This window comes from Calidris pugnax, unplaced genomic scaffold (assembly GCF_001431845.1).
Source record: "Calidris pugnax isolate Ruff unplaced genomic scaffold, ASM143184v1 scaffold60, whole genome shotgun sequence".
NCBI lineage: Eukaryota > Metazoa > Chordata > Aves > Charadriiformes > Scolopacidae > Calidris > Calidris pugnax.
Window position 1 is genome coordinate 4,926,166 of NW_015090831.1, and position 23,963 is coordinate 4,950,128.

At 42.4% G+C, this 23,963-nt stretch overlaps 1 protein-coding gene across 2 annotated transcripts in view; it reads right to left on the reverse strand.

Moving 5' to 3' along the window:
- THSD7B (thrombospondin type 1 domain containing 7B) overlaps positions 1–23,963 on the reverse strand; it is a 343,216-nt gene that overhangs the window by 28,857 nt on the left and 290,396 nt on the right. The window contains exons 17-19 of one of the 2 annotated variants that reach the window (XM_014941120.1): positions 19,022–19,027; positions 10,593–10,726; positions 9,711–9,864 (exon numbers count right to left, since the gene is read on the reverse strand). In XM_014941120.1, the coding sequence (XP_014796606.1) occupies positions 9,711–9,864; positions 10,593–10,726; positions 19,022–19,027 (294 nt within the window). The remainder of the gene's footprint in view (positions 1–9,710; positions 9,865–10,592; positions 10,727–19,021; positions 19,028–23,963) is intronic. The other variant, XM_014941122.1, reaches the window with a different exon arrangement.

Below are 23,963 nucleotides of genomic sequence, written 5' to 3' on the forward strand. Positions count from 1 at the left end.
TTTTCCTTATGCTTACACTATGTGAAGGAAATTCTATTATGTTCTTATTGCTGACACATACCTTGTCAAATCATTTTAAATGGTAATCTTGTTTGAATATCCATGGTCATCTAAAATACCCAATTGTTCTTAATTATCTGAAAATTAAACCTATGCTAAGTGTTTACCAATAGTTTGCTGCCTTTTTCACAACTAATCTGATTGTTCATCCTTACTACTAACACTAATAACTTAAATGATTTGCCAATACAACAAAACAAGTTAAAAAAAATCAAAGAAGGTATCTCAGTAGCCGCTCCTAATTAATGTTTCTCTGCATTATGTTACCAAAGGGGAAAAAAAAAAAATCAATGGATGCTGTGAAAGAAGTTAAGTCTGTACCATCTCAGAAATACCTGCTTTTGCTCCCTTCAAAATAAGAACCCACGGACAGAAAATATGCAACATTTGTAGGTTTAGTAATTTCTTTTAATAAACTAGCATTTTCCCTACCACCCAGCATGCACCCCGACGTGTTCGCTGCTGAGGCAGCGTGGGGCTGCCCATTCTCTCCTACAGCCACCCAGATTGCTCACTCTCCCTCTCAGATGTCCTCCTGGTGGGGAGCAAACCAGTTTAACAGCCACGACTCACACGGGTCAAAGCCTGTCTGGTGTTTGCCAGGATCCAACTAAACCCCCAGTTTTACTGCAGCTCTGAGGCTGGCGTTCTCCCTGCACTGATGAGCCATGTTGTTCAGAAGCCAGAGCTGATGCAATAAGCTCCACACTTTCACTAGTTTTGAATAATAAAGGACCTCTGTAGGAAAAGTGTTCATTTAATCAAGCCGAGTACATGGGAAACATGCAAAAATTCAAAGTCGGCAAACTGTAACTAATATCCTGTAATATTATTTGTTGAATTTCTCTTTACGTCAATTGAGAAGTCAATTTAGTTTTATAATTGATTTTCTGGCCTTACTCTTTCAAGTTAACTACGTAAAAAATTGAGCCAAATATATATGGAACTGAATAAGCGGCAGGAGGGAACGACTTGCAAAGAAAAAGATGAAAGCTGGGATTTTCAAAGGAGCAAGACTGAGCTGAGTATCCAGCTGCCCTGGAATCTCAATGGGCGTGGGTGCACAACTCCTGCAGGACCTGCAAAATCCCAGGCTGGAAAAATTAAATATTTACAACGTGACAAAGGTTTGAGGAATGGCTTGGCAGACTCAAAGTCATTAGGAGAGGTGAACGGTGAAAGTTAAAGAAGAGGGATTGTTTCTGGTGGGGAGATGCTGAGGGTGTTAACAAGCAATAACAGAGAGAAGTCTGAAAGCAGTGCAGCAGGAGGAAGCTATGCCAGCATTGTCACCACTGCCACCACTACCAGAGGTATGCATCTAATCCTGAATACGGATCGTAAAAAAGACTGAGAGAAAAACCTATCGCCGTCAATGGAAAATTACCTTTTTAGGAGGTAGGACAGAAGCAGCAATCAGTAATATCACAGAAAAGGCAGCAAAGGAAAGAAATATTACTCGAGTAAAGTAATTAATTATGTGATAATTTCTTAAGGTTTGGGCAAGATTACAGAAGGGTTGATTCTGAATATTCTTACAAATGAAGAAAATGACAAAACCAACTTGACCGTTCAAATACTTTTCCATACAAAAAAAGTGAAGGTGGCATTTGGATACATGGATCAAGACTGTATCTGGTCTATCTCACTAGGAATCCAAGTTTCTTATCACAAACGTATGTGAACCTACAATTTCAGGGGTTTTAAATAAATAAAACCCACTGCGATTCAGCAATCCTTTACTGAGTATCTTCATTTTCAACTCATCTCTTCCCACTATGTGGATGCCATACTTTCAAAGACATAATTTTATTTCCTACTGTTCTATTAATAATGACTACTTTCACTGATCATAGACTAAGGGCTTTAAAAATTATTTTTACATTAAGTTAGCCGCTACCTCCTGTAAGGTAATCATAACTGGTTTGTGATCAGAATTAGCCAACACTTCTACAGTGGAAGCACAAGGAAAGAGGAAAAGCTGCAGCCAACACCACTAAGAGAAAGGCTGCTACATGCAACAGAAACGTTCAGTAGTGGGAGTTTAACTTTGACTTGTGTTTTTGAGATCACCTCTTAATGGTCATGCTACTTATTTTTATGGCTGTGATTATAAATCCCGTAACTAGTTTCCACAGTTGGAGAACTTGGTGTGTAACAATGGGGTAGAATTGGGCATAACAGCAAAACTCCTTACACAGAAACTGAAAGCCAAGGTGATTGACTGAGATTGCACTGATTTACTACGATAGATATAGGTAGTGTCAAAGCCAGGTGATGGTTGAACTGAGCATGATGCAGAACCCCGTGCAGATGCTGAAGCTCTCCACACACACAGAGCTCGCTGATCTGTGCCGGGGTCCAGATTGAGCAACTCTTGCACAGACCTCATATAGAGGAAAGTGAAAAAACAAGGTGGGGTGAAATTCAGCCTCTTGCTTGGGTCTCGGCTCCAGGGATGTCTCCAGTGAACTGCAATGAGAGCAACTCTGGAAGCTCAGCACCTTCACCTGATCTTTCCAGGAAACTAGGGCTCAGCTACCAAGAAGGACAAGTAATTCTTGCTGCAGCCTGGGGACCATCAGATTTCAGTATAACAGCAAAACTCCTTACACAGAAACTGAAAGCCAAGGTGATTGACTGAGATTGCACTGATTTACTACGATAGATATAGGTAGTGTCAAAGCCAGGTGATGGTTGAACTGAGCATGATGCAGAACCCCGTGCAGATGCTGAAGCTCTCCACACACACAGAGCTCGCTGATCTGTGCCGGGGTCCAGATTGAGCAACTCTTGCACAGACCTCATATAGAGGAAAGTGAAAAAACAAGGTGGGGTGAAATTCAGCCTCTTGCTTGGGTCTCGGCTCCAGGGATGTCTCCAGTGAACTGCAATGAGAGCAACTCTGGAAGCTCAGCACCTTCACCTGATCTTTCCAGGAAACTAGGGCTCAGCTACCAAGAAGGACAAGTAATTCTTGCTGCAGCCTGGGGACCATCAGATTTCAGTACCCACTTAGCAAGTGGAAAACCTTTTGTTTAATTTCTACTGCTACTCTGGACAACTGAAATCCACTCCTAACACCACCCAGGCTAGAAAGAGATCAAAGATTTATGGATCAAAGAATTGGCCATAAATATAAGAGAGGAAACAAGTCCTAAGAAATGGAGGTAGCTGTGATGCACAGAGGTAGAAGGTCAGAGGCCTGGAGAACTCCAAGTACCTTCAAGGTCAGGTGCCAACTCAGTTTGGTAGTTAACTTTTACAGACTATGTTGTTTGTTGGATTTAGTCCAGGTTCCTTCTTGATGACTGTAAGCAATGGGGTGTGTAATTCAGGCATGTGCTTCCTTTGGTATCAGTGATAGGAATGGAATTAATTTCTGGAGGGAAATAATAACAGGGACCTAACTCAGGCCACACATTAATAGCCTACAGCAACAGGACCTCATACACAGACTCACTAAGTTTCTTTATGTGTACACCTATACTGTCTCAGCCCACTTTATTGTATTTCCATTACCCTTTTCTGTGAAGTGTGAAAAAGTTGAGCTAGAGCCAGGGATCTATAGGCCAGACTATATAAAACACTAGAGAAACAAATTTTTCTGAAGCAATGAGAGGTACATAAAATGTTAAGGTAGGAATGAAGTGGATTTTTTCCCAAAGGATCATTTAGAAATTGTAAAAGCTATCATCTTGATCCTATGGAGGAATTTTTGGCACTATGAACTACTGCGTTTTTCAGTATTTCTTTTAGCCAATCACATTTTTCCACCATGACTACTTGCCACTATTTTAAGCTAACATAAAGAATGGGGACACAAACATACACAAATGATGCACCCAGCCTTTGCTCCAGACAATAAAAGAACAGATAAAGCACAGAAAGTTTGTTCTGAAAGGGAAGGATATTAAGTAAAATAAAACTGCAAGGTTACGAATGCTAAGTTCCAGAGTAAGAGCTGTTAACATATCACAGGTTAATATATACTATTAGACCCTCTTTATGATGGATTTTAAAAAGCTGTCCATTGATCTGGGCTTTCATATGCATCATAATTGTACAGCACAAAGGTTGTAACCCATTAGAGAGCCCTTTAAGCTGTTTAATTTATTAAAGAACTTCTATAATGCATACTGCACTATAAATAGCTCACCACATTATATTTAACTGGCTATTCATAAGGAAACATACAACCTCAAACTAAGGTAAATGCGTTGGCAGCAACAGGATTTGACTATTTTTAACAGTGCAATGAACCGTTATATTGTTCATGCCAATGTGGATGTTTTGTAACAATTTAACAAGCCATTTACAATAACATGAGCAGTCTTTTGAAATGAAAATGCATTTGCATAAATTTTCTTTTTGAGATGCATCTAGGTTCTGAAACCTTATCTGCCTCCATATACAACCATTACTCTTTAAAAAGATGAGTAAAAATAAAACAATGAATCTAAAAAAATACAGCAGTTACCAACCTTTTGATAAAGCCAATGAATACAGCAGTTACCAACCTTTTGATAAAGCCATACAAAAAAAATCAAGTCCCAGCAATGCATAAGGAGCAGCATACGTTCTTCCAGAAGAGCTTGGACCAGCATAATTCTTATGCTTGACCTGAATAAATTATCTCTTGGGCTGTACGTTCTTCCAGAAGAGCCTTGGACCAGCATAATTCTCATGCTTGACCTGAATAAATTATCTCTTGGGCTAGAAATACAACTCTGTGCAAGCTTCATTCTTCCATCCAGCCTCCATACTGCAGATCCTCTGCAAAACCTACATATAAAGATACTAGTTGAGACCTCTCCTGGAGTACTGTGTCCAGCTTTGGAGTCCTCAGCACAGGAAAGACATGGACCTGTTGGAGAAGGTCCAGCGGAGGGACACGAAGATGATCGGGGGATGGAACACCTCTCCTATGGGGACAGGCTGAGAGAGTTGGGGTTGTTCAGCCTGGAGAAGCCAAAGCTCAGCAGAAACCTTATAGGGGTCTTTCAGTACTTAAGGGGGCTACAGGAAAGATGGAGACAAATTCCAATGCTCAGCAGAAACCTTATAGTGGACTTTTAGTACTTAAAGGGGGCTACAGGAAAGATGGAGACAAATTTTTTAGCAGTTGTGATAGGACAATGGGTAATGGCTTTAAACTAATAGAGGGAAGATTTAGATTTGATATAAGGAAGAAAGTTTTTACATTGAGGGTGGTGAAACACTAGCATAGGTTGCCCAGTGAGGTGGTAGATGCTCCATACCTGGAAACATTCCAGGTCAGGTTGGACGGGGCTCTGAGCAACCTGATCTAGTTGAAGATGTCCCTGCAGGACATCCCCCCTTGCAGGGGGCTTGGACTAGATGGCCTTTAAAGGTCCCTTCCAACCTAAATGTTCTACGATTCTAGTCACGATGAAGACTTCAGCAAGTCCCAACATCTACACAAGTCTACAATTTCTCTTCCGGTTGGCTTGGGAGGGAAAGCATTTCCAAACTGTAATGACTCCAGCTCGCATCTAGGATGAGAGTCACTGCAAAACCTGAGAGTCGGCTGTATTGCCTGGTGTCACTTTTAATATGATCAGTTACTGCAATATTACACCCCCGCTTCCCTCCCCAGGCAGATTGAAGAGAATAATAACTCAGTTGTCACAAGTCCTGAGCGTTGTACATCGCTACTGATCCATGAGGAAAATGCTCGCTGAAACACAGACAGCTGTTCTCACTCACCAGACATGTAACCTCCTATAATTAACTAATTTCAGACCTCTTAGAATTAGCTGCTAGAAATGCCAACAGCTGAGGCAAACAAGGAGGCCACTCCGATGGGCTACGGGGGCTGTGACAGCTATCCACGCGGCAGCAGAGAGCTAACAAAATAAATTTGAGGTAATTATATCAGGGACTTGTAGCACAACTCGCATATTAACTCTTTTTAAGAATGCTTTGATGAATTCAATTGAAGTCAATTAATTACATTTCCAAGTCAGATGAATACAAAGTCGAGACACCGCAGGTAGCGCGTGTTATTCGATCACTGAATATGTAGCAGAGATGATAGGATTTCAGTTTCCAGATTGTTTAGCCGGGTCTTTGAGCAATCAAGTGATGATGTCTGACTGAACACGCTATTGTCGCTGGAACGAATACGAAATCTCTGAAGCAAAATGCAAGTCAATCTAATTTGCTCACGATATTATTTTTTTTTTTCTAACTAGCAAGCTTCAAACTGTTCTTTTAAATGGCTTTAAAGCCTTGATATTTAAGTTACGTGGATGTTACTTAGCGACAAAGAAGAAAACTTTATGAGCCAAAAAATAGCCTTCAATCAGAGGGAAAGCCATTTTGAATTTACTTCTCACAACAGAGAATGTGAGAATAACAGGGAAGCTTTAAATCAGTGATTATGAGTTTCTTGAATCCAGTAAAGAGACAAAACCTCAAAAGTAACCTCCAAGTATTACATATCAGAAGGCTGCATTTCTGGGTCACAGCAAAGCGCCATTAGAGGAAATATTAAAATTTAGCTTTGTGTAGCAGGATTAAATAACCCTGTAATCAAGATGCAAAAACTGCAATTCAGTTGGAAATTACATATAAAAGAATTGTGGAAGCCCCTGAAATCACAAAAGACCACCCTAGAAACACAAAAATTTAAAAGCAAATGGGAAATGTAGCCAAAAAAGGTAGAACGAATACAATCTTTTTGCAGAAAGAAGCATTAAAGAAAAAAATACTTCCTATTGACAAAGCAGTCGCCACCTTTATGACTCATTGATTTCAACATGATTCAAGATCATTTACTATCCTGAAAGTGGAAAATTCACATGGGAAGAGCATTGCTACAAGATAAACCCAAGTAATACCCTAGAAAGTATCCAGAGTACAATGACATATTGACAAAAGGTAAACTGGATAATCTAAAAGGCCTTTTTATATTCAGCTGATAAGAGTTAGTTATTCTGCTATCAGGATAAATTTATTATCAACACTATAAAATATGAGCAGAACACTTAAGTGACTGGAAAAGAATTCTCACCTGACCAAAATCTTAGGTAAATATCTCAAATCAAAGAGCTACTCAAGCAAAGAAGAGGCTGAAATTGTGGTTGCTCATTTATTACAAACTAGAATTTGTCAAGTTTCATAAATTCTCTTTATCTCCAGCAAGCCAAACATGACCAGAGACACAGGAAGATTTCCCAAAATGCTCTTTGGCAGCTGCCTCACAAGAGTGCTACGACTAATAGAGTGCCAACTATTTTGATATGAAATTTAAATGTGCTTGAAAAAGAGCAGCCAGGACGTATGGCTTTGCTTTTTCATTTCAAGATGATGTGATGATTCAAATTTTTCAAATTACTTGGGGAAGAGAAAGGAGCCATACTTAGAGAATGGATTTTCGGTGAACATTCAAAAACCCATTTTATACATCCTCAGAAGACAGGCATTTACTTCCTGTTTGGCATGAACACGCATGAGTATACCAGCTATTGAGCAAAATTCCCTCAAACACAATTAAATAGATTCAGCTGCAGATGCAGACTCCTATATTTGGGTGTCTATCTGCAAGGTCTCCATGGAAGGTGCAGACCTAACCTCTCACTTTCAATCACTGGAGCTACTCAACTGACCACACATTGCTCATCCCTTAAAGACGAAACGAGACCCTCCGTAGGCTTCTTCGCCTTTGTAACCCCATTGACCATGTCCACCAGCTTGAAGGTGGCCATTCTCAGTGACCACCTTTCCTAGTGGTGACTCAGGAGATGGAGGGTTGCGTTAATTACCCTGGTGCTGGCAATGCCTCATGCCTGCCCTGTCACACCCGTACCCACACACGCTGAAGATACACCACCATTGTGGTCCAGCCATTCTGTACACACAGCAAGCCCAGCTCTTGCCTTGGAGATGTAAAGCATGTTCAGCCTGGGAGGGACTGTGATGTGCGGTCCTCTCTCAAAATCAAATACAAACAGCCTGAGTAGCTATAAAAGGGAGACAGCACTACTGTAAACTCGTCAAAGGGAGGGTTTTATCTGTCCATAAAACTTCAAGCTGTTTATTGCCTCGTATCTGGACGCGACTATTTAAACACATGCTCCATCCACACACAGTCATCTCAGTTTCACAACAAAGCGTTGCAGAACAGCTTGCGAAAACATATTGTTCCGTTAATTGCATTGGCATGCAGATGCCCTCCCATTTATGAATTAACATCTATCGTGGCAAAAGGATGTACGAGGAGACACAGGGACTGTGGCACTCGGCCCTGCGGCTGCCAAGGGCTGTGTTGCCTGATGGAGAGCAGCCCACCCGCTCCAGGCATCCCTTTCCTGCTTCTGTGGGCTACAGATGCTTTGCCACTGCCAAAAGGGAGTCTTCAGGCAAAAAAAATCAGGGTGCCTAAAGGATATTGGATACTTAAAGCTTCAACCAGTCCTTCATGATCAGCTGACTGCCACCAAAGCACCTGAAAAACAGCCAATGGCCTTGAGGATCTCTGCATTAGTTTACCGCATGCTAAAATGAAGAAAATCTAACTCTTAAAAAAAGAAAAAGCCAATGGCAAACAAACAGCCTGACCACAGTGGGACTTTGAAAGGTATCCAAGCATCTGTATCGGTTGCAAGAGTGTTATACTTCATCAAAGCTGTGCTGCTCAGGAGGAGATGAATGCAGGAAATGAAACACAAGATTTTATTTGACATGTTCTTGCCGAGTATATTGATACGCTACACAAAATATTATGGAAGGAAATTATCTGTGTCAGCAGTAGTATAAATACCTGTCCAATAACCACTCAGACTTTTGATAATGGCCCTGTTAACAGAGGGGCAATGAATATATGTTTGTCACTTAAATACATCACGCAAGTCTATTACAAAACCCTCGAGATTAAACCTGGCACCTCTTTCAACACCGATCAGAGAGAAACAATGGGTTGGAAATTACACGCTTTGGGGCCAGGGAGTTTTCACAAGACAGAATTTTCAGCTTCTTTCCATCTTGAGAACTTAGGAAAACACAGAGCACTTGGCGGTGGCTTGAATCCCTGCATAATTCACAAAGTTTTGAGTATTTTGTGACATGACAAATTGCTCAGGCATCGTGCTGCCATGCCCTTCTCTTGCTGTTGCCTCGGATATTCCCTCCAGGTTTTGAGGAGGAGGAGACCCTGGACAGAAATAGTGTCTGTTGAGAAGGGAGAGCTGTCATTCCCTCAGGCCTAAGACCTGTCCAGAGGAGTGCCAGCACCACGGTTTACCAGCAGGTTGTTATGGCAGCTGTGCATCACTCACACAGCTCTCCCCTCCAAACATTTCCTAACACAGACAGCTCCTACTGCAGCTAGAATACTGGTCTCTTCACCCACTGTACTTCTGTGGGTCCTCTCTCTTAGATCAAGCAGAAGGATGAGCGAAATCGACTGTCACAGTAATTACTACCTAGTGTTTTACTAACTAATTTTTTATAGCTCAGGCTCTGTAGAAATACAAACATCTCCAGATTCAACCACGCCAGCAGGATGCCGATCTTCCTCAGAAAATAACTTAGTTAGACAACGACTATCTCATGAAATGGTTGAAGGACAGAGAAGATCGACATGTGAGGAACATTGCCACAGAGACCCAAGCAGGAGAGCCTACCTGTGGACACGTGCTCCACTGTCCCCAGTCAGACACTGCACACTCACTGGGACAGTACAAGCTACACTTTTGCGTTATATCTGGGATTTCAGCCTGATTACACAGGGCATTGGGCACAGTCTCTCCTCCATGGTCCTCAGCAGCACTCACACACCTACGCAGAGAACAGAGACTTTCATTAGAGGATCATCAGCATACCACAGAAGTCGTGAAGGATATCAACAGGACATTGCACATAACACAAGAGCTACATGCAGCACGGCAGGTCAAAATATAGAATTAATCTTGTTAATGCAAATCAAAACCAACTACACGTACGACACGCTTTTGTTACTCACAGATTTCAATAATGACTTTAAATAAACATTTCGAACCTCATACAGAGGGATTTTAGCTTTGATCGGCTGACAGATGAGAGAACAGAAAATGACAACCAACAAGAACAAACCTTTGTGCTCCTGCTCATGAAATCCAAACATTTGGAAATAACTGAGCACTTCCCCGTGCCTGGGGAATGAATACTCACTAATAGTGAACACCACTCCGATGCATGCAGTACCATTACTTGGGGAAAATGTTAACTAATCAGAATATGGAGGCTTTGCACCTCGGGGGGGTTTATGTATATATGGCATTTAGGTTGAAGGATTCTAATTTAAACACCGTGCCTTCTTCCTGAAAGACGTCTTGATCATAACACACGGCTGCACCTCCGAGATGCTTTTCCTATAAACCATTGCACATAAATGCACCTTTCTTTTCATTTGAAATACACTGGCCTCAGCAACGTGCTCACCGTCAGATGGCCAGGTATTTCAGCCTCATGCAAGTGTGTATCAGCTTCTCTTAATCTGGAGTACCTGTGCTTTTGTCTTCACGCACCTGACTTTCCTCGTTTGTATTCCTTCTCCGCAGTGGAGGGAATTCTGCTCGCTGTTGATTTTGCACGGAGACCACGGTTCTACAACCCAGGAATACTGATTGCACTCGGTGTAGCATGGGACTGCCTCGTGCACCTGCCAGGAGAAAGAATCAAAACTGTTTATTTGAACCATCCAGGTTAGCACCTCTGCAGAAACGCCTCCGCCAAACCCAGGGAAGCGTACGCTGAAAAATACCCTGGCCTACCCTCCTAAAGGTCTTGTAATAGTTTTAAGTTCATTTATTCATTATTGACTTGCCAAGGGATTTTTAAGTATATAATAAACAGCAGCATGCACGCAGCGTCTTAGGAAACAGGATAAATAACAGCTATTTCCTGCAGCCAGAAGAGGAACTCCATTACAATTTCATTTGCTCAGGCTGCTCTCGCTATAATCTATCACAGGTTATTCATTGGGACCGTATGTACTGCATCCTTTTGTGTTTCAGAAGGTACAAACTTAAAATCAGCACTCATTTACAAGGGTATGTTAGAAGCAAAGGTAAGTCATTTACCAGAAAAGAATGAAATTTCGTGTGTCCTATAAATTTCATTTTTACACACAAAAACCATAAATGGGGTTTTTTCCCTGCAAGTGACTTATCTCTAACCCATCTCTTAATCAAACACGACCATGTATTCACCTGAACTATGCTATCTACGTAGAGAGAAAAAATATAAAAACTTGATAAACATTTTTTAAAGGTGCTGGATATTCAGGTTGTTAGAAGCAGCACACTGACATATAGTACCTGAGCAGATTTTCGGGTTTAAACAAATGAATGCCTCACCAGTTCTATTACAATAATGAATTAAAGTTCTTTATTTTGAATCCAGTTTGCCTGCAGAAGCCGATTTGAAGATGCAGTGTTCTCTCTTCCTTTGTGTGACGCACAATGTGCCGCCCTGAAAAAATACAGCGCACCTAAAATTTCTTCTCCCACACACCAAAATCTCCTCGGCCTTGCTGCTGTGGAGCCATTCAGTTCTCACTGAACAGCTTAAAATAACTAAATCAACCGCCTTCCTCCCAACCCTCCTGCCCACCGTCCCCCCCCCAAAGAAAAGAGTTCAGCCACAGCTTTAATAATTTATAGCTTCATTTTAAAATAGCAGATTACGACTCTGCATGTTGTGGCCTCACCAATAAAGAAACCTTATTTGCAACATTTTGGAATGTGGAGGGCAGGAAGACTGCGATGCCCATCAGAACACAACACTAAAGAAAAGCTAAAGAAAACTCCTCGGGAACAGCAAATGTCAGAAACTAACTTTACCTGTGGGTCTGTCTATACGTCGTGCATAGGCTTAGCAGAGAGGGAAGAGTAAGAGAAGCTGAAAAGTGCAAAATACATGAGGGACAAAAGAAAGGGAAGAGGGAAACAGAAATTGGGACTGGTGGGGCCAAGCATGGCATGAACTGGTAAGAGCATCACGTTCCATGCAGGGATGAGGAAGGGAGGGGAGCGAAGGGAGCAAAGGCAGCCGTACCATTAGTACGATTTTCCTTCAGAAACACAAGTCCTTTTTCACAGTCTGTGCACAAACAATGTGTGAGAACGTGCAAGATTTATTAGGACTACAGCTGGAACACGCACAGCAACACCGTTGGGCGCCGCAAACTCCTTGCACAAGGGAGGGGGGGTCACCCCACAGGTTTTTGGGGGAGCACAGGAGGTGTGCGGTGTCTCCAGCTTTTGCTGGGAATGCACGAAGGTCTCTGGAAGATCTCAGGGCACCTCAATCACTCCATAAGGGCTAATGATTTCTGCACACCAAGGCAGTGGTGTTTGGCTTAACTATATGATCTACAGGTATCTATGCATTGTATAAAGTGTATATAGAGACCAAGTTTCCTAGGCTGAAAGGGCCAGGCACTGGTGCCAGTTTCCAAGGCACCAGAAGCGCCCCTAATTAGCTGTGCAGCCATGCTCATCAACTGGTGGACACAAAGCAAAGAGAAGAAGAAGCTACTGAGCAAGACCTACGCTCAGCCCCGCAGCGAGGAGCTGAGTCCTCCATGAAACCACCATCCTGCCCCGGCCAGTCTGTCACCAACCCCACAGCCATCCCTCTGCCCACACCAGGGAGAATAACCACCCTTCCTTAGGCATGGCAAAGCCTTCCCGTTCCCCAAAGACAGCCAGGAGATGGATGCAGAGGCAGGGAGTATTTATTAGTTTCCCTGCTCCATGGTGGGGGGGGGAAGAAAAACTACACCCTATCTATGCTGTCTGACAAAACAGACTGCAGGAGACGAGTCGTTGAAGAGGGAAAAGTGTGCTTTAGGCATGATCAGAATTTTCTTCATCACCGAGGAGAGGGAAAACCCCGAGTGAGCAAAGCAGCAAACTTGGCAAGAGCTGGCTGTTCCGTGACTCTGTGGCTGCCCCCAGGCAGGGAACCTGCAGTCCGGGGAGAGGACGTCCCTCTGGGCAGCATTAAGGGAGGTAAAACTGATTTATCAATAAGTTTACTAAGAGCTGGGTGGGCACCTGTTTCAGCTCTTTAGAGTTTTGGAGAGAAAGATGAGGTTGGGAGCGGAGAGGAGGTGATGGTACAGGGCAGCACGGGGCCAGCATGGCACAAACTGTGGCTAGAGGGATTTAAGATTTTTTTTTTCCTTGCTCTAATGAATACCTCGTCCTTGGGGTTAAAGGACTCACTGTGAATCCCACGGGTCAGAAGACAAGCGCTGCTGGTCTTTCCACACCCACCCTGCATGACCAGCCTCTGCTCCTCTCTTGGGCCAGACCAAGAGCTTGGAAATCCCAGCTCCGTGTCTCACTGACCTCTCATTGCTCTGCACATGTTAAATCTGTTAAATCTGTTAAACCTCAGACCTCTCCGAACCAGCAAAGCCCACCTGCCGATAGCAGTAGAGACTTAACACCAGGAATTTAGCACAAAACCACTTTTTAGTGGTCAAAACCCCCCGTGGCATTTGCTGTGATTGCCGTGTAAGAAAACCACAGAAAACCAGGGAGATTTCTGTGCGGGTAGGGATGGGGTGCCACAGGAACTAAAATCTATCCGAGGAAACATGTGAGGACAAAACAGAGATCCCCACCTGCAGTGCCACAAATACACGTGATGTGAAGTGATACTTCAAAGGTGCTCCTTCCAGAGCAGGCAGGGCCGCAATAATAAAGCCATTAATAGAGTGTTTGTATTCTGCTGCCGAGTGGTGCGGAGCTGGTGGGATGACACGTGAAGCCCCATTAGAAATCCTCCTCTGACAGACACCCTGCTCCACAGGAGGGCACACAGCACCATCCCTGTGGCCCCTCAACACCCAGCACCATCCCTGTGGCACCTCAACACCCAGGTGCTCTGCTGCTCACCTCTTTGGTACTTCCAGTTCGGTCCAGATTCCCAGATTACACTCACCACCAAAAAAATGAAATATAACTGTTAGAAATAACCCATTTTCCTAAGCTATTGTGCTGACAGGACTGTGTGTCCCATCCGTGAATGACCTCTCTCCTCTGTCCTGCGAGCAATGCCATCTCCAGTAGCACCTCTGAGACAGCCTGAAGGTGTAAATAACCACCATGTGTCTTTGGGAGGGACAGATTTCTTCAGAGCAAGTTCCAACGTGTACCCTTAGACTCGTTACCCCTTTTAAATGGGAGTCTCAAAGAGCTGCAAGATTTCCACAGGTGAAGCTCTGTGGGTATGCAGAGCTGTGAATATAAGTTGTGGCTCTATCTTTGCATCCAAAAACCATGGTGATGTGGAACCTGTTCCTTTCCTCCACAGGACAATGTTTTCCTCCCGTTTCTCTCTCCTGGTTTTCCATCAATTGTTTACACTCCCTTCCAATTCTTCTCTTTTTTTTTCATATTAAAATAAACCTGAACAAGCCAAACCTTAAAGCCTTTCATTCCTATCTTTTGCTAACAGCTGTGGTACTTAAGGAGGTCAAACAGATGATGTTCTTGATTTCACATTTTCAGAGCATTTTTTCTAAGACTTGCTGTTCTTTGGGTCCCACCAGCTAGGGGAACCTGGGATCACTTCTCACCTCCTGCCTCTATGGGAGTACCCTCTCCTCACCCTGAACAGAGGCTGGGATGGGGATGTGGTGTCCTCACTCCTCACCCAACCCAGGGACCCAAAGCACCTGAGTCCAGAGGGGGTTGGGATGTGCTCCCACAAATCCCTGGCTGCAACATGAAGTGCATCCAAGCCTCAAATTCAACAAAGTCTCAGCATCCTGGCCCACATCACATTTGCCATCCGCTACATCCGCTGCAGATACGGAAGCCTCTTGTCCAGCTACACCACTTCTCTTCCCAAGCACGACAACAGTTCCCTTGAAAATAATCTGCTTAATGCTCACCCTTCCCCAAACTTATGCAAACCCACTATGACAGTGCATTTACAAAAGCCCAACACACGTTTGGAACTGCATTACCACAATCCACCTCCTGAAGGACAGAAACTAAATGAAGACCATGTGATGGGCACAGGGGCCCGTTGTTCTGCACTGCTCAGGGGGCAGGAAGATGCTGGAAGCTGCAGACACCTGACCTACGCAGAGCTCAGCGCCCAGGGGACCAGCCTGGCTCCATCCCTTAGCGCCTCGCCTTCAACCCTTTCAAGAAATAAACACCATAAAAATACTCTTAGCATTTTAGGAAGTTAACAGCTTTCCTCAATTTTAATTCATATCCACGTGCAGGGGTTTGGACTCAACGAACCAGTGATGCCAGAGTGAAGTCGACGGGAGTTTTGCCACTGATGTTCATAGGACCACTGTATCACTCTTTGTATCCACAATATCCACAATTAATCTGGAATATTTTAACATCTGAATCCTAAAGTCAAGTTGACAGGCACAGTTCTAAATAAATTAAAGGGAAGAAGGACAAAATCTACTTTTTAAGAGACAAACTGCTATAGTTTCGCCCTAAGAAAATAAGTCAGCTCCCATTCACTCCAACACAACCCGTAGCTCCTTGGTAAAGCATCTTGAAGTCGACAGTTACTTCATCAAGATATACAAACGTTAATCTATTTATTTTGTCTTTTAAAAAAGCTGATATTTGCACCCTAATGAAAAGTCCAAATATTTAACCGCCAGAGAAGCTTTGGTGTGATTTATAATGTTCTGTAATTTATTTATTAAAATGTAGGTCAGGAATAATACTGACCTTGCAAAGGACATATAGAAACGCACATTGCTCAACTGATGTGATTCATTAAAAGAAATTCATACCCCTATTTCAGGCAGCATTTCTGATGAGCACCTGCAGAGTAAACTAGAACAGGTTCAATGCTTCTGAAAATCACAGTGACTTCATATTTTAGTGAACATCAAGATTTATTGTCCCTCAAGGTAAATATTGACTCCGGTTTTCCCTCAGTCAATATTTTAGCTTTCAAGACAGTAAATCTTGGTGTTCACCTCAACTAAAGTCAATATCTGCTTATTATATTAGAACAACCAAACTGATCACTGTAGCAGTTGCCTGAAACCCTGAGGACAACCTCTGTGCTATTCATTTCTAATAAAAATGGGCTAAATTCATTGCTAACATAAGTTCATTTCACATCGCTGCCCTTATATCAAGGTTACATTAGACCTTATACATTGAAACAACCAGAACCGAAGAAATAACAACCCACTTTTAAACTATGGAGACCACCATGAATAACGTTAAAGCTAGAAAACATCTCTTATAGGAAAGAGAGCTGATTTGCTCTGGTTTGCAAAGACACTTTCTGCTAAGGAAATTCAAGTATAGATGTTAAAACCACTCCTACTGAGACTGGCCTGCAATTTGCTCCCTTTTAACACTTTTTGCATACCCATTTTTATGTTCCCTGCATACCCAGGCTGCAAGTGGAACATCATCGTGCAAAAGCGTCCCTCGTCTCCTCTTACAGCTCATGGCCACCGCTTCATCATATCTGGACCACAGCCAGGGCTTCTCTTTCAGCCAGCCTGACACAAATGGGTCCAGAGCACAGTGGGAAATAGAGCTGAAAAGACATCCATTCATTGCAATTACTTGCAAATTTGTCTTCCACCTTGACTCCATCTAGTTCATCCAAATCTCTTTTTTTGGTTGTAAAATGCCCATGCACTGCCTGAATAACTTTTGTAATGCTCTAATACTGCCTTTGCATTCCGTTTAATCCAACCCAAATAATAATGAGTTTCTTTTATTTAAATCTTTAAAACTTAATTCAAAATGGAGCACGCACTTTGTTAATTACTGAAGTGCATGTTTGATTTGGCAGATCTGAGCACGCATTTAAAAGCTTTACTGAATTAACTGTATATTTGAAGGACAAGTACTTGCACATTAACAAACACTACATCACAGAAATGACCTCATTAAAATTTCAACATTAAATAGTTCTCTTTAAAATAAAATTGATTTTATTTCATGCTAGTTTATGTATTGATCACAATTCACCAGAAATATGCTAACCGCTCACCAGTATTAAAACTGATCGAACAATTAATTTTCAAGCAATTTGGATTTTGCAAAGCAGCCGTTTCACTGAGGAATACTTGTCTTTGGGTATTTGGATGCTGCAAATAGCCACCAAAATAATAAAAAAAATTGCTCAAGAATGACTTAAAACACAAAAGTTTGAATAGATCAGCATGCGGTCAGACTTCTGAAATTATTTGAATTCCCGATTTTTTTATGCCTCTAGCAGATACCTGAAGAAAATGCAGCACTTTTAGTTTTCACTTACACTGAAATCAAAGGAATTAGTGTTTTCTACCTCCTTTGTGGTAAAGAAAAAAAGAAAATCAAGAGTTTTGCTAAGGTTATGAAAAGCCTTCACTGGTGATGAACCAAGTTTCTAGAAAACCTAGACCCGCCTAAAACTTTGTAGCTGGCAAAAGGATGGGATCAATTTTATTCTAAGTACAAAATATGAATTAAGAGTCAGAGCAATAATTACTATAGCACAGACAGAAAGATGTATCAATCCCCAGTCTCTGCCCTGTGGGCAGTATCATAGAATCATAGGATGAAGAATTAAGTGATTTATTAGAGGCTGGTGAGGGAGCCCTCAGGGAGCAGGGGGCTGAATCTGGAAATGCCCATTTTCTTGCACTAACTGGATGACATCTCAGCTTCAAATCAGATACTGAAAAGTTCAGATAAAGACATTTCAGGATGAAGCCATCAAAAAAAGCAGCACTGTAAAATTCTGGCTGTAAAATGAGAAAAAGGAAAAGGGGAGAAATTAGGAAAGCAGCAGAGTATTCTGCTACAGAGACATCTGGATGCTCCACATTCCCTCACCATGGCATTTAGAGGCTTTTACTGTATCTAGTCTTTTGCTGGACTTTAAAAAACGCTCCGAGTAAATCCCTTATTTCCTTCCAATGGATAATTAAATATGCAAAGACAGACACCACTGTATTTCAAAATCTTAAGTGCAACAAATGGAAAATGCCTTGTTTAAGAAGTTAATTGCAGCAAACTCTGCTGAAGCCCAGTCATTACAGCTCACACTTTAGAACTAACAAGTTGCTCGGCAAGTTTATTAATTCATATTTTCTAGTGGTATGTGGTTTTATTTTCTGTAAGATTGGTGCAGGCATTAAAAACACCAACCTGTAATATGGTAAAGCATAAGCACTGCTTCCTACAGATTAAAATAAGAAGTTGGCATCATTTAACGTGAGAAAATAAGGGAGAATGTGCAGCTCCTGACCCCAAACCTGCCTCCATGGTTCTACTCAAGGTTGTACTGTCACTACAGCCTTTGAGGAGCAGAACACAGCCCAGAATATAAGTTTGCAGATATCACACAGTAATGGGGTATTTATTTCTACCTGAACTACTGAGGTAAGACAATTTAGTCTCAGAGTTATGCAAAAAAATGGAGCTGTTGGGATATGCAAATACAATCACAAATGGCCAGCTCCTATGACTCTGCTTTTTATGTTTTAATTACTTTTCTTCACTATCAAGAAAATACTGAATCTCAGCGAGATATTAACAAATGCCATTCTCCTGTGTTGTCAAATATGGGGGTCTGAAGCAAGGCAGAAACTCGTTAGTGAGAGCTTTGGTGCATTTCTGCTGATTCCAGAAGCTGTAGGTGCTGTAGCTTCTGCTGTCTCCCTGTCACAAAGCTAGGCAAGCATAGCAAATTTAAGTAGATATAAATAAATCAATGTCCCGTGTTTTTGAAACAGCACATTTTCCTGCCGCTGAAGGATAGTTTCAGGGGTAACAAACAAATGTGGCACCTCTCTGGATGGATCTGTTAGGCGGTAATAAAGTTGGACCCGGTTTTAGAGAGAGGAAGGGGAAAAAAAGCTGACTGATGAAGAACAACATCGAAGCCCCTTTTTACTAAACGAGAACAATAAGAGAAGATGAAGACAGATTGCAACACCAACCTGAGCCTTTGTAGAGGTCCATGTTAGCAGAAAGGAAAGAAAATTATATATTCATTAGTTTAGCTGCTGTATGATAATATTGCGAAGAAAAAAAAAAGCAGAAAATCTGCTTAAAATAAAATTGCCACAATGTCAGGTTGCATTCAGTTCTTCGATTTCCCCATCTTTCAGAAAAAAAAAAAATTCCCTCAAGCAGAAATCAGGCATTTATTTGTGAGTGAATAAAAAGCATGACTATGCTGAAGAATAAAGCAGAGTTCATTCAGCTTCATCCAGCAATCCTCTGGATTTCATCTGTGTGTCTCACGATCAAAGCCTCAGGATAATAAAAAAATAAATAAATCTATGAAGCTTAACCTGAAATCTGGTAAGAAACCCCATAATTACGGAATATCAATCACAACAGATATGAAAGGCTTTCAGACACTTAAATCTTAATTGGGTGGCACTGTCTTCAGTGCAGCCTGCAGAAGACATGCCGAGCGGCACCCAGCCAGCTGGCTGTTATCAGGTGGGACTCCATCTCCATGAAAACCATCAAAAACTCAAAAGTAGATTTCGTTACAGAAAAAATAATTAAATGACAAAAATTCAGTAAGACGGACATACAGGCATTGCACAACCTATAGACAAGGAGGGTGGGGGTGGCTGACACCGAGATCTCCAGGGGTCCATCACCCAAGCAGGAGCTGCACTATTTAAGTCTGTACCAAATCCTCCTGCAGGCAGCATCATTGAAACAGCACGGACAACAGAAACATCAGCTCTTGCTAACAGAGCCTGGGAAGCCTGCTGCTCCCACTCCTCTGATTAAAACACCAAATGAACCCCACGCCAATCTGAGCAGGAGCCACGAGGCTTGGGTGGACTCCTGAGTGGACTGGACTCCTGAGTGAGGCAGTGACTGCTGCGGTCCTCTGCCCAGCCAGCCTGAGCTCCCAAACCAAACCACAGCACTTCAGTCAGTCAAACACCTGCCCCTGTGGGACACGGGCGAGTGATGACTAGATCCAGAAGCCAAGTCATCTGTCACATGAAATGAAATAAATGCTGCTACTAAACACAAACAGTCCCAAAGAAGCATTTTTTGGTAGGCATCTGTACAATAGGCAATTTAAAGAAAAAGACGACCAGAGCTTGCTGCTAAGTTAAAAATGATGCCTCAGAGACAAAGTTTTAGCCCCAGTCTTTCTTCTAAGAGATTTTTAAATCATTTCAAGGTCTAAAAACTTCAAATTGATATTCTATTGGTTTATTTTCACGTCCTAAGCAAGAATGAATTAGCATTGCAGAGCAGCCACACGTTTGTCCTTACGTGGCAAGATCTCGGACTGATAGTTTTCCCACATGAGATTAAAAATGGGTTAGCCAACAAGAACAATGTGATTGATAGCACTGCAGACAAGAAACGGAAGAGATTGGGCAGTGTCAGGCAGTTGAAAGTTACATTTTCTGAAACACGCTTCCATGAGACTACACCAAAGGCTGGAAGCAGAGAGAACTGCAAACTGCTCCTGGGGCTTCCCGCAGTCACGGCAAGGAACAGTCCGGTTTTAGGCTCCTGGAAAAGCGGGAATAGGAAGGCAAAGCAGCTGGTAAGCTGATTGTTTCCTTAGGATGAGACTGTCACTCCCCACCCAGCCCGCTCAGCAGCAGGTCGGATTCCTCCTCAGCAGCATCCGGGCAGAAACGGATGCTCACAGGGAGAGCCGGACAGATGCTGATGGATGAGTGATAGATCCCAGAGCTTCAGAGCGTGGAAAGATCACCCGCGGCCTGATTAGTAACCGGAGCTGGCATTTTTTTTTTCTTAGAAGAGCAAGTTACTGCAGAAGCCAGAATTTTTTGACAGCCTGTTGCATCGTATATTTGTGGGAGCTGTCTCACTGCCAAGACAGGCAGATGTTAGTACCGCGGTTAGACGCGGCATTAACTTGAGCAATTTTCTCTGTATAATTACAGGTAACGCAGACCTCCTAGCAGTGCTACTGAGAGGCCAGCCTCGTGACGAGGCAGCTGAATTCACAGATTTGAAGGCAGCTACAATCGCACCGCCACACACTTAGAAATCCTGCAGTTGTTACCTTCTGACAGTTTTTATTGATATTTCTTACGGGCGGATCCAGACAGAGAAGAGTCAGGCACAGAGCAGCTGAGCTCTCTTTCCCAGATGCATACATTCAAGAAAAGCGATGCGCTGCGGAGAAAAAAACCATGTTTCTACCTGAGACTGCTCCCCAGCAAGAACATCCATATTTAATAAACTAAAGGCTCCCTTGAGCCAAAAGTTAAATTCTACCCAACCTACTTCAAACATCAGAGTGCACGGATACCCTCCCCCGGGCCGAAAGATAAGAGGGGAGTGCTTGCGAGCCACTGCCTTGCGGGGTAGCTGGTGTCTCTGGGTTTCTGGGTATCTTTCTTCTGCATTTCCATTCCTTTCTTTCAGAGCAGGGGAAATATAGTTTCAGATTCCCACCTTTCTATCATTAGCCCGCATTTCGAGGTTAAATGCTTTCCATGGAGCTGTACAAATCCACATGAATCAACAGAAGGTCTTCTCCTGACTTCCACTCTTTGGGTCACGCTATAGCAAGCAAGGAACATCTGAACATTTACGGGTACATCACTAAAACTTAGGGCAGGAAAAAAGTATGGACTATGATGAATTTTTTCAGCAGCACCTATTTATGTAAAACGTGCATCATATACATTGCTGGTTAATGAGAAGCTATATAATAAGCAAACAGATGTTTTTGGAACTAATCTGTTGACACGTAAGTTTACATACAACATGATCATGTTCCACAAACTAGCATTTAGCACATATTTCTGTTTTCTTTGTGCCTTGTTTTTAAGGAGTTTATAAGTGTCTGACTATTGAAAAACTACAAGAAAACAGAAATCCTTATTCTTTCCTGTACCGGTGGGTAACGTACCCCATAATAACCACCAGCAGAGCACCAAGTCCTGCTCTGTACCACTGCAGCACTCAGGAAGGGTATGTCAGGGCACGAGTGATTCAGCAGTTCTCACACCTCTGCCATTCCCTGGAGCACCACCTTCATGCATCCATGATTCTGGAAATAATGGAGTGAAAAAGGCTGTTTCCCAAAACAGTAACTAAAAGGAGAAAGCAGAAAGTAGATGCATATGGAGACTAAGCAACACAGCTGTGCTTTGCCGTGTAGCGTACACACAAACCACTCTACCTGAAACCTTTTAGAGAATTAAATAATGCAACATAGCAAATAGCATGTGGTATAAATTAGAGGACAAGGCAATTTAAAGACCATGCAAACAGTCCAAAAGAAAGTTTTCGCTCAGACAGCCCATAGCCGATTAGAATGGGAGGAAAATTAAAAGGCAGAGACAAGAAATTGAAGTTGAATGGCAGATCTGAAAGGAACTGAAGAGTCAAAGAAATAAGGGAAACGTTACCCAACACGGGAATCACACAGAGAAAGTCGAACACTAAGAACAGTCAATTTAAAATAGAGGGAAAGGTAGGAAATGAAAGATCAGCAATGGGGTGAAGGGAAAGAAAGGGGAGGCAAACTTTTTCTGATGGGCACTAGCTCAGAAAGTTTGGCCAACAAGGAGGGAAATAACTTCTGGGCCAATGTGGTTATTTAGGAATGATGGAGACAAGCCCAGCATCCTTCAGAAGATGCAACGCGAGGGAGCTAGAGGAGGAAAGGGGGGAAAAAATAGTGAATTGTATAGCAGTAAGATAAACTTTTATTCTCGGAAAGATATTTTCCTACGGACGTTATCTATAAGCAGCAGAAAATAACAAGGAGAGGAGTAGCAGGCAGCATGGGTTTGTCAAGAACAAACTGTGTGAAATCATTCTGATGTTCTTCGCTAACATGATAACAGATGCTGTGGATAGAGATGAAATGGCAGGTATTATGTTGACTTTAGTGAGCCTTTCACACCTACCTCTCAGGCTAAGGAAATATGGTCTGGATGAATCTAATACTTGGTGAGTACAAAGTATGTTGGAAAATCATACTCTCAATAGCAAACAGTGTAAAACAGGCACGAAACTTCACTCACGGCTCTGCAGAGCTTTATGTTCTGTATCCAGTCGTATTCCTTGTTTTCATTAACTTGAGGGTGATGGATTGAAAACAATTCTTACTGACTCTGCGGATGCTGCCAGAGTGAGAGGGAGGGACAGCGAGGCAATCAGAGGACAGGAAGAGAATTCAAAATGGGATTTATGAATTGGAGAAATGGGCTAAAAAATGGGTTGAGAGAGAAGTACAGAATGACAGCGATGAGAGACCGACCAGTCAACAGCAGGAAGACAGGATGAGAGACAACCAGCCCCTTAGTGGTACCCACTGCCCTGGATCCTGACATTGTAGAGAACCGTAAAGAGAATGTGATTCAATAACGCTGTAAAAAGACAAGACAAATGTAGAGTTTGTAAAACACTGAAGTACCACTTCTGCTACGGCACTGATTCAGCTTGGGAAGCATGTCCAGATCCACACACTCAACTTTATGAGAAATTTGAAGAATTGAACTGAGAACCAACAGCTGACAGTAAGATTAATAAGACCAGGATGAAACTGCCACGGTGAGTGGTGGCATTTCCACTGTTGCTTTACAGGTAAACATTTAAAACACCAGTATAATTAGTGACAACCTATGCGGTGGCAGGTTTGTCAATGAAGCATGGTATCACTGTCAGATAAAATAGCAATACTGAGTCATCAAAAGAAATAACTCTGCTGTATCATAACAGATGCAGAGTAGCAGAAAGACACCTGCGAGAGCTTTAAAGAGATCTTCCAGCAGCTTGAAACTATCTATCTGTAGCATCACTAAGCTCTGCTGCCTTGAATAAATCACAGACTGCCAGACTGCATTTTGGAAACCAGGGACTCTCTTCCACCTCGTACAGAAGTAGGGCAGTGGAATTACCATT